Source organism: Setaria viridis, chromosome 7 (assembly GCF_005286985.2).
Source record: "Setaria viridis chromosome 7, Setaria_viridis_v4.0, whole genome shotgun sequence".
In the NCBI taxonomy this organism is placed as follows: domain Eukaryota; kingdom Viridiplantae; phylum Streptophyta; class Magnoliopsida; order Poales; family Poaceae; genus Setaria; species Setaria viridis.
This window is the reverse complement of record NC_048269.2, coordinates 13,263,981-13,288,255: the sequence shown is the minus strand read 5'-3', so window position 1 is coordinate 13,288,255 and position 24,275 is coordinate 13,263,981. Positions and strand designations below refer to the sequence as shown.

The 24,275-nt window shown below is 45.1% G+C and overlaps 2 protein-coding genes and 1 long non-coding RNA gene across 4 annotated transcripts; 2 read left to right on the top strand and 1 right to left on the bottom strand.

Moving 5' to 3' along the window:
* Positions 1-4,936: 4,936 nt before the first annotated feature.
* On the top strand, positions 4,937-7,922 carry LOC117864610 (uncharacterized). The gene is made up of 13 exons (XM_034748737.2): positions 4,937-5,071; positions 5,157-5,300; positions 5,579-5,683; positions 5,778-5,861; positions 6,025-6,140; positions 6,231-6,332; positions 6,418-6,531; positions 6,625-6,681; positions 6,760-6,826; positions 6,904-6,957; positions 7,176-7,250; positions 7,332-7,367; positions 7,500-7,922. Exons 1-13 carry the CDS (start codon positions 4,937-4,939, stop codon positions 7,608-7,610), a joined length of 1,200 nt encoding a protein of 399 aa, XP_034604628.2. The 3' UTR covers positions 7,611-7,922.
* A 2,191-nt stretch (positions 7,923-10,113) lies between these two features.
* Positions 10,114-14,962, top strand: LOC117865929 (uncharacterized). Its single transcript, XR_004642682.2, has 3 exons — positions 10,114-10,399; positions 10,482-10,621; positions 14,400-14,962. It is a non-coding gene; the product is annotated as an uncharacterized lncRNA (long non-coding RNA).
* LOC117865928 (wall-associated receptor kinase 1) lies at positions 10,980-17,294 on the bottom strand. 2 transcript variants are annotated; one of them, XM_034750194.2, is made up of 4 exons: positions 16,109-17,293; positions 14,245-14,718; positions 12,572-12,721; positions 10,980-12,486 (listed from the first exon to the last, which is right to left on the bottom strand). In XM_034750194.2, the coding sequence occupies exons 1-4, from the start codon at positions 17,016-17,018 to the stop codon at positions 11,219-11,221; spliced, it is 2,802 nt and encodes a 933-aa protein (XP_034606085.1). In that variant the 5' UTR covers positions 17,019-17,293; the 3' UTR covers positions 10,980-11,218. The 2 variants fall into 2 exon arrangements, with proteins under 2 accessions (XP_034606085.1, XP_034606086.1); XM_034750195.2 differs by lacking the exon at positions 14,245-14,718 and having other exon boundaries at positions 16,109-17,294.
* Between the last annotated feature and the right edge of the window lie 6,981 nt (positions 17,295-24,275).

The window sequence follows — 24,275 nt, the reverse complement described above, 5'->3', positions numbered from 1 at the left end:
CCTGTCTGCATTATACATCCATTGCCGGTCCATCTGCATCGTATTACGCATGAAAATGGATTACAATTGACAATGGATTACGCGTGAAAATCGATTAAAGATCCAAACAACATGGTACAATACAACAACATGAAGATCCAAATACACATATTTAAATTAAAGTCCCAAACAACATGATACAATACAACAAGCCATCCACTGGTTATTATCAAGGAGGACTTTAAGCATCCTTGGACGGTGAAGACGAAGGTTCCGCTGACTCAACCTCATCCTTAGGTTTATTTGTGCCGCCTGAAACGGTAATACTAAGTGGACGTGAAACACCCGGGACTGAGGGTGGAGCATAACGACCACCAAAAGGAGGTTCCTGACCCGCGGCAACAGCTTCTTCATGACGTTGCTGCAAATAATGAAGCATTGCTTTTTCCAGCACGCTCTTTTTCTTTGGCTTATGCTGAGGGCCAACTATGATTTTTCCCCTTGCCGAAATAGGAACCACGATCGCCCCCACCATCGCCACTTCCTCCAGTAGCAGAAGCCATCTATGTACAAAAATTATTACCTTAACACTGCATAAGTTGTTGAACTTGAAGACCGTGATCATCTCGCGAGCATGTCCTCAACTGGGCGGCACCGCACTTCGTCATGAAAGAGGTTAGATGCTACGGAAAAGGGGACATGGTCACGATGTCCGTATCCACTCTTTCTCGTAGAATCGACCCTCCTTCTTGACATACGTTGCTGCTCGGCGGAGAACATCCTATGCGAGATGACCACGGTATGCAAGTTCAACAAGTATGGATTTGAAAACCTTATTGAATTTGATAAGTTCAACAAGTAGCAGAAGTCATCTATGTATAAAAATTCTTTCCTTACCACTACAGAAGTTGTTGAACTTAAAGACCGTGATCATCTCGCGAGCATGTTCTCAACTGGGCGGTACCGCACTTCGTCATGAAAGAGGTTAGATGCTACGGAAAAGGGGACACGGTCACGATGTCCGTATCCACTCTTTCTCGTAGAATCGAACCTCCTTCTTGACCTACGTTGCTGCTCGGCGGAGAACATTCTCGCCGATATGAACACGGTATGCAAGTTCAACAAGTATGGATTTGAAAAATCTTATTGAATTTGATAAGTTCAACAAGTAGCAGAAGTCATATATATATACAAAAATTCTTTCCTTACCACTGCAGAAGTTGTTGAACTTGAAGACCGTGATCATCTCGCGAGCATGTTCTCAACTGGGCGGCACCGCACTTCGTCATGAAAGAGGTTAGATGCTACGGAAAAGGGGACACGGTCACGATGTCCGTATCCACTCTTTCTCGTAGAATCGAACCTCCTCCTTGACATACGTTGCTGCTCGGCGGAGAACATCATCGCAGAAATGAACACGGTATGCAAGTTCAACAAGTATGGATTTAAAAAACCATATTGAATTTGATAAGATAAACTGTCTAGACAAGGTAGCATCATTTTTAAACCACTGCAATAATGCATACTATATATGACACATCAATCTCCCTCACATTCTAGCTTAAAATACCTCTCCATTTTTCTACTTCATCATCACATTCTAGCAAATAATCTTTCCATCTCCAAAGCATAAATCAAAGCATAACACGAGGATGAAGTAGCAAACCTTCACAACACTTGTGTTGGCCGAGTGAAATTCCCACGAAAATGAGGGAAAAAACTTCGGGCAACACCTCCCTTGCTTCGGCACCACCGGAGAGTAGGTGAAGCTCAGCTCTCTCTGTCAATGTGCTGGACTGGCTCGGGCTGGAGGAGGAAGAAAGTCCTCTGTCTTGGCCATATATAATGGGGATGAGTTTTTATCCCGGTTAAAAACTCCAACCGAGACAAAAAGGAACATCTTTTGTCCTGGTTGAATGGTTAGTCCCGGTTGGAAGCTCCAACCGGGACAAAAGGGACACCCTTTTATCCCGGTTGGAAGCTCCAACCGGGACTAAACTTTTTATCCCAGTTGGAACCTCCAACCGGGATAAAAGGGTGCCGCCACCGACAGCCCTCCACTAGCCGTTGCAACCGGGACTAACCCTTTACTCCCGGTTGCAATTACCAACCGGGACTAACTCTCCCCTCCATTTTTGCCTACCGTGGCGCACCCCCTTTTGTCCCGGGCTAACTTTAAACCGGGATAAAAAGGAGCGCATCGAAAGCCAATTCTCTACTTAGTGACAGATGGGCCCCTCCGTTTTTTGGATCCGGGGCGGCTGCACAGCTCGACACCCCCCGCCCCACGGGCCAGCGCTGCCTACTTCCTACCTCCTACGTGTTGGAAAAAAAATGAGTGAACCAAATTGCTTGACCTCCTACTTGCTTGTTAGTTAATGCCTTGAAGTTTGAAATTCGTTGACTATAGTTTCGAATGCAGTGTCAGACTACTTCATTCCAATGGAAGGCGTGATTTACCGTACCAATTAACTTACCTATTCAAGGGTGATCCATACATTATGCCCCATGCCTGTACACATACCTACAATTTACTAAATTTGATATGACAAAAGAACACCTAATATTGTTAATTCTCATCAGTTCAATTCATCGAGAAGAGGTGAACAGGAACGAGAATTAAACAGAGCAAATATTTCCAGGGTTCTTTAGGATTCTACACCTATGCAATATATTTATTATTTGGATGTTTGTAGCAAATAAATATCTTCAATATCTCAGGCATAGTTCTCTGTTCATTTCTTTGCTTATTACAGCAGCAAGATATATACAAGGTCTGAAGGTCCCATATGAAGTGCCAGTCTGTTTATTCCAGTTTAGATGAAAAATTTCATTCGTGTAACTTGTTATACTTTTTTTGCAACGTATTAAATTGAATAAAGCGAATAAAGTATTGAGAATCTATTTCCATCTTTTAACACCTATGGCAAGTTGGCAAAAAAAAAGAAACCTAAGAGCCAACCAGTTCAGCCTAAGATGTCTAAATTGCAGAATTCAGTTAAGATGTTTAATTTTAAGACATATGTTCTGATTCAGGTGGCAGCCTAAGAGCCAACCAGTTGAGCGTTTACATGAAGCCGTTGGGTGCAGACTTCAGTAATGGGGTGAACTTCTCCATCTATAGGTCAATGGTGATGCTGGGAGGCAACACACCTGTTTTGTTAGTCGTGCAGCTGATAGATGTCTAAGTCCATTGAGGCATTGAGATAGGTGGGTTCTTTTCTTTTTATTTTCTTCAGAGTTACATCTTAATGAAACAACATAAAACTGACACCATTTTGTGTTGATGTCTCATGAATATCACATAAGAGAGAGTGCCCTAATTTGTTAGAAGGGGTCTGATAGTATGAAAATATCTTGGAACATGTTCCCATTCTTCGGACATCATGATGCAACATAGATCCAGTGTTCTACTTGTGGTTGTTTATCATTGAACAGGTAATCAACTGCTGGCAGATAGAGTCGGATAGTTTTCAAAATATCTCTTTCTCTGTGGCAATGAGTTCAACTGAACTTATCTGCTTGTTTATCACTTGGGCAGGTAAAAATTTCTGGAACCTCTTTCACTCAACCTATGCTTGATCACAAGGTAATATAACAACAGAGATGGGAATTCTTATCCGGATATTTGATTTGTAATTGTTTTTCATTTGATTGAGATGCATCCAATCTGATTGTTGATCAGGATGGTTTTGAACGTGTTAGATATTCCGCTGCAAAAGATGGTGGTATGCTGGTGTGTGTTTATTACTGAAGATTAGCAAATCTGTGCTTGCTATCATAAAATACGTGGAAATCAGAAGAAATTCAGAGAAATCTGTTGTAACAGTTTGATGCTTGTATTGGAGATTTTTTTTTCTCTCAGCCTCTATCTCTGAGTATGGTGTAATGCCAACATTTTAAGTGATTGATTGCTAGAAATATTTTGCTACCTATAGCAACGCACAGGCATAGATCTAGTATCCTCTATTTCTAGAGATGGGTGACATTGATAACCGCCATAAATATCCTCTATTTGAGGAACATAACAGCCTCCTTTAACCATGTCCAAACGGTTTATTGTCTTTGAGAAAATATTAGCATGTCACAAAATGCAATTCCAAACACTTGGTATGGCATATGTCACCATAATCCAAAAAATTAAGAAACTAAACACAGGGTTAACCATGTAAACAAATGATGCACAAGGCCGGCCAACCATGAATGAATTTTCGGATTATACTGTTTCCATCTATTAGACTTACTTTGCTTGTGGAATTTTTGTTGAGTCTGCTGCAGTACAGTGTAGTATCATCTGAACGTACACACAAATATACACTACATCCACACATGCCCCACTCACACCCTTGTGCGCACGCTAGATCTATAAACTATACACACACAACGTCCTTCCAGATATCGACAAAGTCACACAACGTTTCGTAGGTGATGGGCACGTCACACTTCCCCTTTGGTTCCACGCATGCGTCGAGGACCTGCAGAAGCGCAACACCCAAGCTGTCCCCGTGATCGAATCTGGGTGGGTGCGTTTGCTTTGCTCGTGGAAATTAACACGGGCAGATGGCAGCAAATTTGGGAAATTAACTTTCCTGTTAAACCCGACGAAGAAACCGGCAATCAGCGGTTAATAATTTGCTAATGACGTTTCCAATTGCAGCACGAATGGGTTGTCGAGATTTAGTCAACCTTGGAAGACTCCAAACTGCCCACAACTCGACGGTTCCCTCCATCGCCTTCTCCTCCAAACAAACCTCTGAACATCCTCCCCTTTGTTGCGTGGTCGCGCCGCCGATATCCCTGAGCGAGGCCGCCCTCGCCCTGCTGCCGGCCAAAGTAAAAAAAAACTCCCATGGCGAAGCTTGCAAATGGCGTCTGCCCTAGGTATGCATGTTACTCTTTCTGAGGAGGCCGCGTACAATTGCTCCTAGCCACCAGTGTGCTATAACTGTAATGCATGATGATTTTGTTAACTTTGGTCAGCAACGGCACGCGAAGGTCCAAAAAGGGCATGAAACTCGTATTTTCAGCAGTTGTTGGAGTCTGCTCGGGTTACTTATTTGTGATCTTTTTCCCTGCATTCAACATAACCAAGGTTAATTGGCCACCTTTTCATCTTTCTTTATTCTGATATGTACTAATGAGGTTTGAAGAAAATCTTAATCCACCGCTCTTCGCAGATTAATCTCCCTTCCTCTGTTGCCTCCTACATTGAAGATCAAAGTGCTGGCATCACAACAACCCGGACATTGTTGAACCACGAATGGACGTCTGCAAACAGCCATAAGGACAATTCTGACTCAAAATATGACGAAATTCCCAAGGTACTTTCTGATTTTGTGTTATATGCCTATGTCTTAGGCCCTGATTTTTATGTTTCTGATACTTTCTTATCTTTGGTCCATGCCTCTACTGTTGCATACTTCCAAATGGATTGTGTAAAAAATTAAGATCAAGACATATGTCAAGGCTGTAAGTCTAAGGTGCTCTGTCCATAGAAAGTAGACCAGACATTACCTTCACTCTTACATGTCACACATTTAGCTTAAGACTTTAACCTTGATTTTCAACGTCTTTTAAAATTGTACAATTCTGTCTCCAGATTTACCTTTCCACAAACCCAAAAGGTACTGAAAGACTTCCACCAGGCATTGTTGTGCCTGAAACAGATCTTTATCCCCGAAGATCATGGGGTGAACCTAGTGAGGTTGGCGATTGTTTCTACTGTAATACTTGGATTCTGTTTCTGTTTACCCTCTTCCATATTAATCTACATTCTGAAATATATGGTCATACGTCAGGATCTTACTAGCCAACCGAGGTACCTTGTTACTTTCACAGTTGGCATCGCACAAAAAGCAAATGTTGACGCAGCAGTAAAAAAGGTAATTACTGACACACATTTACCTGCCTCTTAAACTGAGTGCATGTGACATATCATTTCCGGACTGATGTAAAATGATTATCCATGCATTCGAGTAGACAAGCGGTCACTTTGTTCACTACTAATGTGTAATCATTCCACATTCATTTTAATTTACTATACAGTTTTCAGATAACTTCACCATTATGCTATTCCATTATGATGGTCACACTACCGAATGGGATGAATTTGAATGGTCCAAAAGAGCCATCCATGTGAGTGTCAGGAAACAGACTAAATGGTAAGTTTTATAACGTCATCCTGACATAATCTATTGTATGGAACATTTGACTAGGAATTTTAAATTCTGTACTTCTCTTGTTTATATAAGGTGGTATGCAAAAAGATTTCTGCATCCAGATGTTGTCTCCAGATATGAGTACATATTTATCTGGGACGAGGATCTTGGTGTCGAGCATTTCAATGCAGAGGCGTAAGCATCACATTATGTTTCTGTTTTGTGGGGTTTTTTTTTTATTTTGCACGTTGAGTAGGATGACATTTATGCTGCTTTTCAGGTACATTGAGATTGTTAGGAAGCATGGGTTGGAAATTTCTCAGCCTGGATTGGAATCTGACAAAAAAATAGCATGGCGAATGACCAAACGGCATAGTGATCAAGAAGTTCACAAGTGAAGCCCAATCCATATTAGTTTCCAGAGCTTAATTACCATAAATGTGTCAATAATAATTAGTTTCTCAAGTAATATTTTTGTTTAATTCAGAGAAACCAAGGAGAGACCAGGCTGGTGCACAGATCCCCATCTACCGCCATGTGCAGCGTAGGATCCCATTTTTTGTTCGAGATTATTTGTTTCCCTTTGCCCAACATCTGCCATCATGTTAAATCTGATATGCAGATTTGTCGAAATCATGGCGACCGTATTTTCTAGAAATGCATGGCGCTGCGTATGGTACATGGTTCAGGTGGGGTGACACTATACATGCTACTTAACAAATTTGTTTGAACTGATACGCTAATGCTTAGACACGGTGTTCTGAAGAATGACTTGGTCCATGGATGGGGTCTGGACCTTGCTCTTAGGAGGTGCGTGGAGGTATATACGTACTCTGCCGTTAGCATATAAATACATAGAACTAAACCAGCATCATATTATCACAATATTACTTGTTAATCAGCTGGATTAACACCTACAAGACTAGCATCATCAAAGATTGGATGAATCTTCAGTTCCCCTATTTTTTATGCTATCACGATCCATTCGTACAAGTTTTGCTGAGCCAGGCCTCTTTGGCTTTGCCTTCAACTGAACAGCCAGCTCATGAGAAGATTGGAGTTGTTGATGCTCAATGGATAGTTCATCAAGCCATCCCCTCGCTCGGAAATCAGGTATAGACACCTAACAGACTACCGGACTTGATTCCGCACATTGCCACCTGATTCTCTGTAATAACGACTGTATTTTTACAGGGAAAGGCAGTTAAAGGACGAGCGCCATGGAAAGGGGTGAGGCAGTCAGTATCTACCCATCGATCTCATGAAATTCTTTTTCATTGCATGAAATCTGAACTATCCACCATCCAGCACATATTTCAAATCCCCTGCTCCGGCTGCTATAAGTTGGCTGTGAATCCACAGGTAAAGGCACGCTGCAATTTGGAATGGGGGATGTTTCGCAGCAGATTGGCTGATGCAGAGAAGGCATATTACTTGGAGAAAGGAATCACACCCCCAAATTCAACCCGATGAACGTGCTCGTGCCTCACATATCATCACGGAATCTGCAATTCTGCATCTGTAACGATGCAGCTCCAGAGGTCAAATTTGTACATGGTCCTTCCCAAGAATCAGCATGGTTCGCCTTCAACATAAGCAGGGGCTTGCTTTTTCTAGAAGGAAGTAAATGAATCAGCAATGCTCGATTAGAACTAGTCTAGCTTGTTTTAATTAGTTTGATGTTGATTTTTAGTAGTGAGGCAAACTGTGGTATAACTAGGACTCTAGAGATGTAGAAGTGGTCCGTGTGTTCTTAACCGATCCGATATATGAATAATAATCACCCTGGAGGTTTCCACCTTCGCTAGTGACCTGTTAATATATGTCGTCTTGTTCGTGGGCTAGTCTGATCGTGTTGTCAGGTATCGGCGTCTCGGCGAGTTGGTTATCCACCCCAGTGTGTGCTGACATACTTCGATTTCTTTGGTTGAAACATATATATATATATCTTTTTCTTAAAGAAATAACATGCTGCAAACAATACTTTTAGGCCCCTACTAGTATTTTTCTATTATAAAGGAAGGATATAAACAATTTTACAAGGCCGAGGAAAAGGGCACAGATCCGGTTCCTATACCAGAGTATCCCTGGAAAGGGATTTAGGGGGTGTTTGGGAGCACTTCACTTCACCAAAAATCACTCCACTCCACCGACTCCAAAAAAATCGCAGCCAAACGCGTTCGGCTCCAGCAACTCCGGCTCCAGGGAAAAAGGTGGAGCAGGGGGTAGATCTACGTTTTTGGTGGAGTACCTCAAGAGGTGCTCCAAAAATCCTCTTTACAGACCTCCTCGTGGAGTTGGTGGGTATTTACCCACCATTGCCACTCGTTACACACATACCGGTTCGATTCAATGAAAAAGAAAACATCCCGTCGCCCGACTTGCCGCGCCATCCCTGCCTGCCGCTCGCCGCGCCGCCTGCCGCGCGCCGCACCGCGCTCGCCACCCGCCGCGCGCCCGGCGCCCCGCGCCCGCTCGCCCGCCGCTCGGGAGAAGAAAGGAGAAGGAGAAGAAAAGGAGACTGACAAGTGGGACCCATTCACATGGGTATAATAGACCATTCACAACAAGTGCTAATGTTTTTGGAGCTGGAGCACTGCCATTAGCCAAACACGTATAGCAGCTCCATATTTTTTTGGAGTTGGTGGAGTGGAGCTAGGAAAGTGTGGAGCTGGTGGAGTGGAGCTAGTTTTTCTGGAGTGGAGTGCTCCCAAACACCCCCTTAAGATGACCAAACGTAAAGAAGCCAACGGCCAACAGCAAGAGGCATACCGGAAGTGACCCATGCGACATCACGGCCCGTCTCCCGACCTCCCTTTGATCGGCTACTGAAGTTCGGGGACGGAGCCCGCAAGGGGCCCACAGCCTCACGTACCCCTTGACTAAGGGTTGTCAGTGTCGTACCTGGTGCATTAAATGTGGGACGTGGCCTCCTGATCACCTCACGCGAGGACGTGACCTGACGGAGGGAACCGACCTAGGGGTCCAAGGATGAGGCTACACCCTTCGGACCGTCCAGGACAACCTGAGGGACAAGGCCATGTGGCTGTACATGCTCACGTGCTCCAACGTCATCATCGCCTTCTCACCATAGTGATCTTTCGTGATCGAAGCCAGACCACCATGCCAGGTCTGGTACGGGCCCGTAGGCGACGCGGGACCCAGGGTCGGGCATCACGGCTTTGGGAGGCCATGGGCATGCTGGAGAGGTCGGGTAAAGCTAGGGAAGTGGCCTGCCTTGTCCAGGCTGCTGACCTAAGGCTTACCTACTCATCCTAGGTACGGACATCAGCAAACAGCATCCGTCCCGTTCACTGCCACGAGGTTGGTGGATGAGACGGAGGTGCACCTTGAAGCAGGCCAGGTCGTGCGTAGGCAGCCCACGCTGCACAGGAGTCACCATAGGGGCACGAGGGCAAGGAGGCCCCACGGCGACAAGAAGGGTCAGGCGGCCTTGACCACATCACATCCTCCGACCTCAAAGGTTGGGGAACTCCCTCCTTTCTAAAAAACGTTGCCTCCCGATCCTAGCCTATATAAAGGGAATCGAGCCTTCTTTCTTACTCTCTCGCTCGAAACCATCACACTCACACACGCATCATACGAACGCTTTCTTGCAAGCACCCTGTTGTAAGCCCAGTGTAGTCGATCCAAGGAACGCGACTCCTGCTGTAACTGAACGTAAGGGCCTTTCGAGCCAATATAATTCCTCGTCTCTTATGTGCTAGCCATCGGAAATGAGGAGAGCACGGCATACAATCACTAGTCGGCGGTACGAAACATCGACAAATATATTAATATATTTGAAGAGTGCTTTAAACCAACATTGACTACTAAATAAATTCATAAAACTAAAAAAAGTTATGACGTACCGAGAATATCCTTAATAGAATTCTAATCATATTTTTTTCTAAAATAAATATTAAGTGATTGATGGTCAAAAGTATACATAGAAGGTTCTAGCCCGTGGGCCAAATAGCCACGGCCCATTCGTTATCCTCTTCGGCTTGCCCGTTGGCTATCAACCGGATTCACCGCCCGTCCGCCCGGGAACCGATCCGCACCCGGTCCTCGCCGGCGGCTGCCATCGCGTTGCCCCTCCGTCCCTCCCGCGCTTGCACTCTCTCTCCGGCTGGAGAGGACGTTCGTTCCTGTATCGGGGTCGCCGCGCGGCGGATGTGGCCCGACGCAGCCTCTCCGCGAGCGCCGCCGGCTCAGTGCTGGCCGCTGCCTTCCTGCCGGGCTGCTCCCCATTTTGGTTGGTAGGTCGTCTTCGAGTATGCGTCATTGCTTCCCTCTTACTTAATCTCTTGGTTTATAGCTATTTTGTGACAAATTTTGCAGATCAGCTCTTTGTGAACGTTGCCGATTACTGACCGCCGCCGCCGTCCATGGGTTGCATCCGTTATCCGTAGGGCATGGTGTGGCCATGAGCCCATGACCCATCGGTGTGCTGCTTCCTTCTGTTTGTGGCTCGGATATAGGTATGGTCCTTTCAGATTATTTGCCTCCAAGCAGTGGGTCACAAACTGTGGATTACATATATGTATCTTTGGTGGCAACGAATTAGTGACATAAACATGTATGCTATCCCACTTGGGCAACATTTCATGCGCTAGAATAACCTAGTACTCAGTTTAGATTCCTGGAACTTGTTGATTTGCCGAGAGATACGGTTTCATGTCTAATCTGAAAATCAATGACGGAACAGATAGTGCGTTTGTTCTGTTATTTGAACTTTTGCACACAAATACATTATACCTAAAATAACTCTTCACATATCCAATATGCAGCAAAAAGTTTAAATATATATACGCAAGTTATGAACTGCAAGAATCCAAGTACAAATGACAGATCAGTGTAATTCCAATTTGAGGCACTACATACTGCTGTATGATATTGTATAAAATAAGAAACTGTAGAGGAAATGAGGAATCCATCATCTTCTCCGCAATAAGATGTTCAGGTACATGCCTGGGTACAACACATTATTTCGATAGCACTTGTAGGAAAAGAAACATTCACTCTCACAAAAATCTTCTTGTGATGTTCTATGGAGTTCTGACGCTGACAAGAGATCCTTATCGTGATACCCCAAAAGATGATCCGAAATCATGCTCCAAGCTACAAGAACTTTCACCCAATCTTTGGCTGTAGCGAGACTTTGAACTAGAACTTTCACCCAAGCTAATATCAAATGTCTCATATCTAGATTCAGCTCTTGTACATAGCAATGGTTGCATCTCTTCAGATTCAGAGTTATCTTGAACAACATGGCAGGAGTTTGATCTTTTTGTTCGCAAGAACTGCAGATTCATCTCGACTTGCTTCATCGTAGGTCTCTCTCCACTGTTGAGTCGCAAGCACATCTCCGCAAGAGAGGCAACACTGTTAATCTCTTCCTCGGTTGCTTCTTCACAAACCTGAGAAGCCACTATCTCTTTAATTGGCCTTGCCTTTAGCTCCCAAAGAAAGTAATTAGACAAGTTCTGCTTTGACCCTGTCTCATTTGTAAAAATAGGCTCCCTTCTAAGAAGCAGTTCCACAAGTACCACACCAAAACTATATACATCACTCTTATCATTTAGCTGCCCAGTATGGTAATACTCTGGGTCTAAGTATCCAAACGTGCCTTGGACATTTGTAACAACATGAGTTTGATCAATAGGAACCAATCTAGAAGCACCAAAGTCCGAAACTTTTGCAGTATAGTTGGAATCTAACAGTATATTAGAGGACTTCACATCACGATGGAAGACTGATACAGAGGCTGCCGAGTGGAGATAGTAAAGAGCTCCTGCAGCTTCTGCAGCAATTCTTAGGCAGTCATCCCATGACAAAGAGAAACTACTACTTGAACCAGAATGTAGAATTCCAAATAATGAGCCATTGGGAACAAAGTCATACACCAGTAGTGGAACCTCTGTTTCTAGACAACATCCAAAGAGCTTTACAATATTCCGATGATTTATTTGAGAGAGAATTGCGACCTCATTAATGAATTGACTGATCTCATTGTCCTCAATTACCTTAGACCTTTTAATTGCAACAACACGTTGGTCCGATAATATGCCTTTGTACACCATGCCATGCCCTCCACGACCAAGTATTCGTGTAGGATCGAAGTTATTTGTTGCTTTTTCCAGCTCTTCCAAAGTGAAAATCTTTGTCTTGTCGGTTGCATTTTCATCTGACAATATTAGTTGTTCTAGGAGAAGTCCTTGATTTTTTTCAAAATACTTCCTTCGTAGTTGCTTTTGGATGTCCCTTTTCCATCTGCGAACAAGCACTGATGCACTTAAGCTGAGAAGTAGAATGCTGAAGCCACCACTAAGCCCAATGCCAATACCTGCAACAATTACGCTCCTTAGTCTGTTTCTGCTTTAATTATCTTCTCCATCTTAGTTGTCAAATTACTGTTTAATAAAGCTCACCTAATAGAAGATTTTGCCGTTTTATTGGAGTGCAATGCATTATCGTAGTATCATACTGTGTTTTGTCTGGGCAACTGGTGCAATAGTATCCTCCTACAGTATTTTGGCATACTCCTCTGCATATTCCTGGTGTGAGACACTCATCAATATCTGCAACCACATTTTAGTTAGGTGAGGGAAATTTACAAAGCGAAGCTAATACTGAATATAGAAACTTCATGTTTGCTTTGGAGGAATATAAATTTCTATGTTAATTTGAAAATCTATAACTGTCCATGCTAATTGGAGAGGAGAGAAAAGTTGGAATTGTTTCTAATCCGCCTGAACTTAGAATAGCTATAGTTAGATTCTCAGAACTCGTTTTGTGATGTAGAAAACTTGGCTATTGGATTTCTTGGTGGAGAAACAAAGAAGGATACGGAAGATCCCACTTTTTTTCCTCGAACAACGCAGGAGAACTGTGTATCATTTCATTAAGAAGGGAGAGAAATATGTACAAAGGAGAGGCCAAGAGACCTCTTCAGGACACACTCCACACACCCAAGAAGCTAAACTAAGTTGCAATTGTGCCACACTCCAGGATCTTAGGTGACCTCGACCAAAAGAGATCCCATATAGGAATATGGTTTGAAAAGTATTCTTTTTTTCTCACCGGTAGTCCAGAGTGAATTTCAGTTTAGCCACAGATTTATGTCACTGAAGTGCAGACAAATCCTAATTTTTAGAGGAGAAACTAAGCCAGTACCACAGCAGGGAGAGACACCATTCAGTTCCAAAAATATAAAGGGTCATTTGCAATTATTCCGCACTTTGATCTCTAAGTGCATGGTTACCCTCCATTCAGTCACCATTGCCCCTGGTTTAGCCACTTTTTGCCATCAAAGTACACAAAACTAGGGGCGACTGTGTTGACTTGGTCAAAGCAGGCCAATGAGGCAAAGTTAAAAAAAATGGAAACGTGCGGTTATAAAGTTGTTCCAAACATAAATCAGCTGTAAATATTTAAAGTTTAGGTCACCAGTGTATTGACTTCAGTCTGGTCAGTGGTTGCTCAGTAACTTGCTATGGTCCCCATCATTGTTCACTGAAATCTGCCAAAAAATGAAAATACAGAGCAGGATTCTGCTCTCCAGATGGCCTAAAAGATTCAAAGTTCTGACATGCAAGGAGGGTTGTCAATTTTGAGGCATGGATGTCAGAATTTTTATTCATGCAGAATAAACTGCAGTTTCCAAAAGAACAAATGAAAACGAAGATATCCGAAAAATTACAACTTTAAAGCATAAACTTCCAATATTGAACCTGCAGCAGCTGCAACTGCAGCAAGCCAACAACATGTCCAGCATCTGCAGCTGGGCAGAAGCGTGCAGCACTTGCACCCGAGCAGCTTGCTGTGCAGCTGCAGCACAAGCTGCTGCAAATAAGCAGAAGCTAACAGGCTGATACCGATATGTTTTGAGAAATTGAAACTGAATTGGACAATCTCATTCACTCCCTGCTGTTTTAGCTATGGGTACTCTCCGAAATGCAATCAGTTGTTGAACTAAAATGGCTAGGATCTCAATGACATAAAACGTATGTGCACTGTGTGTGTTTGTACTCTCCAGAATGCAATCAATTGTTAAACCAAAATGGTCAGGATATCCAAAACACAAGGCAGAGGGAGATCGAACCTTGGCAGCCATTCTGTACGTATGGATTTCCTTGAAAGCCAGACATACATTTGCATCGATAACCAATGTAACCTTCTGTTGAGTTTACGCCCAAACATATGCTATGGATGCTAACACATGCATATCCTGAGTAGTTCTGCTTTGCCTCCTTGCAGGTCAGATTGGCAACGGCCCATTGCACAGAGGATGATTCCCCTGAACCAATATAGAGACCAGGTTGCTTAGGTATATACACCCTAAACAACTCCTGTTCATAAATTGATCTGTACTTAATGCCTACAAGCCCTTCATTGATGTTTATATATGCCACCTGATGTTCATCATCAAACTGGAGACTGGAAGATGTCACATTTGTGCAGTTGAGATGAAATAGCTTCCTTGCAAAACAACCTTCTTCTAAGCCAAAAGGGAACGGGACACTGATGTTACCACATGATCGCTGGCAATTAACCTTTTGTTCAAATGGATTATATCCTGATTTTGACAAATTCGGAAGTGGCCAGCATTAGAGAATATCCAAGTTATTTTTGCTAAAATAAGGTTAGGCACTTGACCAAGCCATGGTGTTGCAACCAACTTATTATGTATTCACAATCAGCATGACTGAGGTAATACACACGCTTTATGTGAAGGTTTCATCAATGTCATTTTCACCATGTGTGTGCATGTACAGTAACCCCCATCATACATGCCTCAGTTTTAGTGCGCTCTTATCTTATATTTGTTGCAATATCATTCCCATGGAATCTCAAGGCATTCTGACGCGCTGAGCATATACATGCATATTCCTAAGAGTATGAGTTTTCTTTTAATTTTTCTTTTATGCAAGTTCCTTATATGCCACTGTACTTTTGCAAAATCACATGTTCTGTAAAAAGAATGGTGGACAATCTTAACAAGAAAATAAGCTACTCCCTTCATTCTGGAATAATCTGTCCATAGTAAACCATGCGGACTAAGTACTAGTTTCAAGTAAAAGTTAATGTGAAATCAATATCCATATGATACAATCCCTTTTCTTCTTTCAAAGCATTTAATTTGGGTTAGTGAGTTAAATATTGCAATAACTACACTATAGTTATATTCCCAATGGACAATAAACATTGTGAAATGTTTTCTCCCAAGGCCATGGACCAACATTGTGGAATATAGGGAGTCTACAAGACCACAAGGAGGTTGAAGCAGATTGATTGAGAGCAAACTAATTAAAAAATCAATCTTTGTTGGAAAATAAGACCATTCCTTTGTTTCCATATTAACCCTATAGAAGAGCAGGGTTCCTGATTACAATCCTTGTTTCCAGAATGTAAAGAGGGTCTACTTGGTTGGAAAATAAAACTATTCCTTTGTTTACATATGTGCCTAGCAATGAGAAAATCCCCATGAAGAATGAGATGTTTGAGATGTGTCATGATTTGCTATCATAGCTAATGAGATGTTTGAGATGTGTCATAGTTTGCTAGCATAGCTAACACTTCACTGCCCCAATTAACCCAGAAATCTACGGTTGCGCCTGGTTATTCCTAGATGGAAACAAAGACAAACTTAAGGCAATACGATGATAGATGGGCATGTATAACTTTAATAATATAGAAAAATGTACAACCTGGAAATAAGTCTCTGAACATCAACATGCTCTCCGAAAACACAACTTTACTGCTAGCAGTTTTTATTGTTCTTTATTTGAAAACTGTTGAAATTGTGTCAGTATAAAAATATGTTCGAGGGTCAATATACATGTATATTTTCCATGTATCCAATCTGAATATCCATTAAAGATTGATACCCACAGATTTAGGAATTTGCCTACACATATCTCAAACATCATATGTTATAAAAAAGAACAGCATGGACTATGGAATACCTTTGTCTCGTGAGCAGCCATTGGGTATATATGGGTTGCCCCCATACCCACCATCACAACTGCAGAGATATCCAAGATCTGAGGTCTCCAAGCTGTCATAGCATGTACTGTTGTTACTTACACAGGCATAGTTCGTCCTATTATCCAAGGTGCTGGCACATGTCGCTTGGTCCACAATACTCCATGCGATGTAGGCATACGCAGAAGTTACATTGATGCTGTCCCATAGGGAGCTTCGGTTAGTGTTTGGCACAAGCTCACCTCTATTGTGGAGGACGAACTTCAACTGGAATGCTCGAAGATAAGTCTCAAACTCGATGGAGCAACATCCAGTTCCATTGCAGTTCTGCCTAGCATCCTTGTCCGTGATTTCTGCATCATCAGGACAGGTAACTCTACAGAGCCTCACATCTGCATTTATGTCTTGGTCTAGCCAGTATGCATCGAAATTACAGCCGGTGATGTTTAGCTCCACGTAGTCAAGAGTGAAAGATCTTCCAGGAGCTTTCCAGGACATGTCGTACACATCGACGCCCTGTCTCATGGAGATGGCTGTGGAAAATCTGACTGAGAACTCCGTGTCAATGAAGCCATTGATGCTTCCATAATCACTAACATCAATATCATCGATAACCTCTGTGGTAAGATCCTGAAGGTACAGCTTTGGGTGTTGTGTGGTATTGTTGCAGGTGAGATTGAAGTCCGGATTCCGGAAACAGTTTGAGCCGATGCCAAATGGGTAGTCAAATGTGAGGTTGCCACAACTTTTTGGACAACCGGGGGAATACATGGCACTGGAGGGATGAGTATTGTTGCTACCTTGACTTGTTAGGACACCAGAAGCTTGCTCAGCAGGAGTTGCAATCAAAATAAGCAGGAGAAGATAAAACAGTAAATCAAATAGCCTCATCTCCACCAGTGCTTAACTTCTGAAACTTGACAAAAAAAAATGAAGCTTATATTCTGGAAGTTCTTGAATAAACAAACTAGTAGTTCAGAAGAAGGTCCAGATAGCCGTTGTCTTGCCGGTGTAGCAAGTGCAAGCATGCATGCCAAAGTGGAGATACACAAGTACCCAAAGGTGAAGGGGTACTGGACCTTTGTGCAGACCCTTATATAGCCAGCTTTTTCCTTAATCGCATCCAACAGCTATGATTTTCTTGAGACGTGGCACAACAAAAATAACAAGTTCAAAACATTGAATTGGATGAACTCTGCTATTAATTAAACTATATGAATGAACCGTAGTTTTACAATTTACACACAAATAGGAAAATATGCAAATGATTGTCATTCACGTACTCTTCAATAGGTCCTCTTATTTCCCATTATTTGTCTAAATTGGGACCTCTAGTTTACAAATTATATTAGCTTTTCACACTTTTTATGCTCACGATTATGTGTTGTGCACATTCAATAATAACAAGATAATAAATGAATCTGACTTTTCAGGATGGGGGAAACATAGTTCTTCTGCGAAAGGGAAAACAGATTATGTATAAGAGAAATTTTAGAATGGTTGGAAAAAATGAGAGCCATCCATCCCAAAAAAATCTAATAATTATTGGCAGATGGAAACAAGAGAAAATGAGGATTTCGAATATTTCTAGTTAGTCAATGCCTACTGTTTCCATCTGCTCAGTTAGCGTCAAAGAACTTGTCCACAAGAAAATTTTCCAGTCAATTTACGCCCATGTCCATTTCCGCTATTACTTTTCTCAGCCTTCAAAGACCACACAATAAGATCGGACTATTTGATGGCTGGCTAGTTAGTCGATCCATGTGCCAATAATTTTTCCAATGATTCCAACTCTTCGCAATGCAGATCACTCGACTGTAGGTCAGACCACCAGACAGAAGATAATAGGGAGATTATATTGCTCACTCACCATCATTTATACATTTTGTCTTCAAAATAATTTTTTGGAATTTGGGGAACGGACCAACTGAAATGGGACAATGTTCTATTAGTTTCTAGTGTAGGTTTGCTTAGCCTATGAGACCACCTTTATGGGCTGTAATAGAAATTGTTCCAGAACATGAACCAATTTAGCCATGTTGGATCTATGGTTCATAAAATTAACCTATCTGTGTTCACTGGCAGAAGCTTCATGGACTCATCATGTCCTTGAATTGGAAGAATAGATCATGAATGACTGGAATAGGAACATCATTACTAAATAGTGAAAGGCAGTCCAGATCCCAAAACTCCAGATGCACAGTTCAAGCAATCAAGTAGTAAATACCACTCATCTACTCCCTCCAGTCACAAATAAGTGACATTTTAGACATTGAATTATCTCCAAAACAAAACTTTGGCCACTAATTTTTGTAATATATTTGTAATACGTAGCAAAGTGCATCACGGAACTACTTTTTGATAAAATTCTACTCGTACCATTTTCAAATATCACAAACTCAACCATACAAAATAGTTTGTAATGTAAGTTTGTAAACAATTCTAAAGAGACGTGTGGTCAGTCAGCACTACAGCAAAGTTCAAACAATTGCGGCTGGATTAACTAAATACTGGAAGTAATTCATGACTGGAAATTCGAACCAGTCACAGGTGTTAGTTTATAGAAGAAACTTCCATCCTGGTGCCACAACTTTCTAGTAAGTTTCTAACCCATGGTAAGGGGCTGTGGAACAATTGTATAGATCATGACTATCCTTACATAGTTACATGACAGGTTTTCTATGGCTGGTCAATCTGAATCCCAACATTCAACTTGGTAGGTGATCAAGAGTACTTGTGAGGTTACCTTATAGGCATGTCATGTTTGAATTTGTCCCATGGCTTAGGTCAGTACAAGTGGACTCTAAAGCTACTTTATACGGGAGACCCTAGTGAGGGCAAATCAGTTGTTTACCAGTTTCTGCAAATTTCTGTCGGACCTGTAGGTTTCACCAGGTAAGTTTCAAACTGTGACTTGTAATCAAAACATTAGTAAGGGTGATCTATATTTTGATCTGTATTCAACAATCAACACCCAATTCATCTGTACTATCTAACTTCTTTTTCTCACAAATTCTAAACTTTCATCAGATATATTCGATTCGAAATAAATTAACGAAATTCATCCAAACTTATCTAAATTTGATTATTCATGAGGATTTTGGACTTAAAAATGTTTACCCTGGTCCCAATATGGTAATATACAGTTTGTTTTGATAGAATAAGTCATGTATGTGTTGGATGTGTGTTTTTATCTATCTATGTGCCTACGTGCGCTTTATCTACTTAGATACCATTTAGAGCAACTTCAAGAGTACCCAAAAAAATTCTTCCCCAAAACTATGTATTGGGGGTTCTCCTAAAAAAATTTCCCCCAAAAACATATCAATCCACAGCAGATCGCTAATAAATTGCTCCTAATATTTCAAAACAGGTCATGCCATCATATTGGACCCATCAGAAGGGGGGCCCGGGTATGCGGGAATCAAGATTGGGGGAGGAACACCAATGCTAAAATATACGCAGTGGCAGGCTGTTTTTTAGCGTCGCTAAAAAATTGGGGAAGGTTTAGGTGGACTGTTGGAGTTCATTTTTTCTATTTTTCTCCCAAAAAAAATATTGGGGATAAGATTAGCAGTCTTTTGGAGTTGCTCTTAGATGCTTTGCTTAGTTTACAAGGCACCTACCCATGGTTGGCCCATATGTACCTCAAAGACCATTTGTGGGAGGGTTAATAAGAAAGTGATCCATTTGGGCCAACAATTGGTATCTAGAGTCCATGTTTCTCATCATCTCTCTCCTGCCACCTGTGCTACCTCAGCCTGTGAGCACCTGAAACCCTAGGACCCGCAGTGGGCCCACAAGGCGGCGGCGGCGCAGCTTCTCCGGGCAGATCTGGCTGGTGGGGATCTTTCCCCACCTGTCCCGCGCACGGATCCAGCGGCGGCGGGTGTTCCGGCGGCGGATCGAGGCAGCAGGAGGCGCGACGGCTGCTGCTCAGCTCGAGCTCAGAGCAACACGATAGCTCGCAGGCGGCGGTGGCCAGAGGCAACGCGCGTGGACGGTGGCGCGCGAGGCGTGCAGGCAGCGCGCGCGGACGGTGGCGCACGAGGCGTGCAGGCGGCGCGCGGCGGCAGCTGCTCGGGCGCAGGCGTGGGTGGCACGCAGCGGCTAGGTGTCGGCTCTGGCTGGGCTCGGCGGGCGCGAGCGGCGTGCGCGTGCGCACGTGGGCGGGCAACGATTGGCAGCAGGTGGCGTGTGGGCAGCTAGGAGCAGATGTACGACTAGCAGCAGGCACCCTTCTTCCCCGACCTCTTCCTTGACATGGCAGGCTCCAGGCGACCGGCAGGAGGCGCGGGTGGTGTTGGTCAGGTGGTTGGTGCGGCTTCGGTGACTGGAACAGCGCCCGCGGACGACGTGGGTGTTGGCGCTGGAAATCGGCCGATGGACTCTCAGCGTCGGACACACGACCCAAGAGAATTTGCTTAACTCCTATTCAGGTTATTGCCCTAGTGTGGTTCGCATGGCGTGCCAGTCAATCTGACCTGTTGATTGACAAGAAAAGAAAAAGCGTTAAATTCCAGGGGTTTCGATCGGCTAAAGTTCCGATCTGTCTTGAAAAGCGTATCAGCGAATCGGCCGATTTACTGTAGAGATGACCGGCTATAAAACAATCGATATTCACGTAGCGATTGCAAAGAAATTACCAGAGCAAGTTAAAGAACGCTACAGATGCAACACTTGAGACAGATCTAATCGGCTATATAGCGATAAAACAAGAATAACAGTGACGAAGCCGATAGTTTGAATCTCAAGATGGATAACTGGTGATAAAACTAGAACAATAGATAAAACCTATAATTCTAGTTAATATTGATAACTGGTGAATAAATCTAAACGAAACGATAGCGATGCGCCCGAAGTTAAAGCTTAGATGTTACTCGATAAACGGAACTTACAAATCGGTCGGAGATCATGTCGATGCAGCCCTGCCAATCCGTACGAACTCATGAAAAGAAAAGGTTTTTGGCGAAGTCGCCGACTTGAAAGTAAAGTGCGAGGAATAAGTAGATTTGTTGTATTGATTGATGTGTGTTTTACAAACCTCAAGAGGTGGCTATTTATAGCTTGTTACAACTGATTTCCTAACCGACTAGGATCTATCTCTAATTTAAAATAATAATAAATATTTACAAACACAACTCGTATCGGAGTTGGTTATCATATCTCATGGACCAACTTTCTTCTTTAGCTAATCTTTTCTCCGGCCCACTCAAGGCCCATACTGGCCAAGCCACTCCAGCTCACAATCGGCCAATCCTTGCTGACTTCTTTTGCCAATCGGCCGAAACACTATAGCTCTAATCGGCCGATTCCCAACTATAGCTTTTAGCTTGCCGCATCGGCCAATCTTCTCCTTCCCTGACGCCGATTCACAATACATGTCAAAATCTGGCGTCAACAGTGGGGCACGCGGCTGCCGTGCTACCAGTGCACCTAGCTCGCTCCCCAGCCTGCTCGCGAGCCTCACGGGCCTCTTCCTACCACCACTCGGCTACGACCAGTGGGCGGCGCCGCAGGGCGACGGCCGAGGAGGAGGCGGCGGTGGAGGAGCAGCGGCGCTGCAGCTCGAGCAACGCGCACGGCAGCTCCAAAGGCCACGGCGGCGCGTGCGGCCGAGGCAGCCCGCCTAGCCATGGAGCAGGCACAGGCGGCGACGGCGGTGGTGGCCGCCACCCAGCGGCGTCTGGAGGCGGACTGGCTGCGCGAGGAGGCGGAGGCGATGCGTGAGATGGCGCGTTGTGATGAGATGGAGCTAAGGCGCGCGGTGCAGGGCGCCGGTGTTGAGACGCAGGGTGACCATCCCGAGCTGGAGGAGGCAGACCGGCGGCGGAACGTGGGGGTGGATTGGTGGGTCCAGGACCTGCGTCGAGGTGCGGACAACGAGTGTCCTTGGAGCAGGAGGAGCTCCATCCACGAGTCTGACCTCGACTCCGACTACGACTCCGACCTCGACTCCGGGCACCGACCCCCGAGGTTCATGAAGACCATCATCCAGGAGTCCATTGGAAGCACGCAGTGGCCGATGTTGACGAAGACCAACTACATGGAGTGGTCCTTGGTGATGAAGGTGAAGCTCCAGGTGCGGGAGATGTGGGACGTGGTCTCTAGCATGATGCAACAGCTGGAGCGGTACAGCGACGATGAGATCAACGAGGAGAAAGCCGTGGAGAAGTTCCTAGGCGTCGCCCCGAAGAAGTACTCACAGCTCGTTATCTTCATCAAGACGCTACTTGACCTCTCGACGTTGTCGATCGAGGAGCTGATGGGGCGACTCAAGGCGTTCAACGATCGCGAGGAGATGACGCTGGCAGGCCCGTCAGCATCGGTGGCAAGCTCCACCTCACTGAGAAGCAGTGGATCGCCCGCCAGAGGGAGCGAAAGAAGGGGGAGCCTTCTTCCTCGACAGGCGGTCGCAAGCGAGGCAAGCCGCGCAAGGCGTCCAAGGCACGAGGAGGTGCCCAGGGCGGTGCTGCTAGCGAGCACAAGCCGGCATGAGACAACAAGTGCCACAACTGTGGCAGGACTGGCCACTGGGCCAGGGAGTGTCGTTAGCTGAGGCACGGCCAGGTCCACATCGCGTAGGGTGTGGAGGAGGAGGAGTCGGCTCTATTCTTGGCTCACAGGACCATCAAGCTACTTCTAGCAGCATCGGCCGCGACGGCTCTCCTCCACCTCGACGAGATGCACGCGCACGTCTTCCTCGGCGACGGTACCAGCGACAACAAGATCGACGGCTGGTTCCTCGACAGTGGTGCCACGCACCACATGACCGGGCGCAGGGAGTACTTCTCCGACTTGAACGTCGACGTACGTGGCTCCGTCAAGTTCGGCGACTCTTCGGCTGTGGACATCAAGGGCATCGGCTCCGTCGTTCTCGTCGCCAAGATTGGCGAGCACCAACTCCTCACTAGAGTCTTCTACATCCCCGCGCTGAGAAACTTGATCATCAGCCTTAGGCAGCTGGATAAGAGTGGCTCGCGCATGGAGATCGACGGCGGAGTGCTCCGGATCGGGGATCGACGATAGCGCCTACTCGCCAAGGTGGAAAGAGGGAGCAACCGCCTCTATGTCCTCTATGCGGAGGTGGTGCAGCCCCTCTGCCTTGCTACTCGTCGCGACAACGAGGCTTGGCAGTATCACGAGCGCTTTGGGCACCTTCACTTCGAGGCCCTGAAGCACTGAAGCAGCTCAACACCGAGGAGATGGTGCGGGGCATGCCGTGCGTCGACCACGTGGAGCAGCTCTGTGACATCTGCGTCGTGATGAAGCAGAGGCAGTGCCCCTTCCCTCGCTAGGTGAGCTTCCGAGCCAAGCAGTGGCTCGAGCTATTGCACGACGACCTTTGCGGGCCGGTGACGCCAGCTACACCTGGAGGATGACGGCGCTACTTCCTACTACTCGTCAACGACGTCTCCCGATACATGCGGGTGGTCCTCCTCGACACCAAGGGAACTGCTGCGGATGACATCAAGCATGTTCAAGCTGCTGCAGAGAACAAGTGTGGTCGCAAGCTACACGTGCTGCGCACCAACAATGGCGGCTGAGTTCGTGTCGTACTGCACCGATGAGGGGATCCAGCACCACTACTCCGCGCCGTACACCCTGCAGCAGAACGGCATCGTCAAGCGGTGCAACCAGACATTGGAGGCCATGGCCCGGGCCCTCCTCAAGAAGAGGAGGATGCCGGTCATCTTTTGGGGAGAGGCGGTGCTAATGACCGTCTACATCCTCAACCGCTCGCCCACAAAGGCTCTCAATGGCATGACACCATACGAGGCTTGGTATGGGCGCAAGCCGGCGGTCGCCCACCTCCTCATCTTCGGCTGCCTCGCGTATGTCAAGGAGCTGGGCCACATCGGCAAGATCGACAACAGGAGCACCCTATGGGTTGTTCATCGGCTACGTAGAGGGGGTGAAGGCCTACCGCATCCTCGATCCGGAGACACAGCGTGTGTGCACGGTGTGCAACATTTTGTTCGACGAAGGGCGAGGTTGTGCATGGGGCAAAATGGTGGATGACGGCTCAACTCCAACGTACGACAACATCAACATCAACTACGTCCACTCCGAGGGAGCTAGGGGAGTGGGCAGCTCTTCTTCGCCGAGCGTGCCTACTCCAGTTACCAGATCTCCACCGACTCTGGT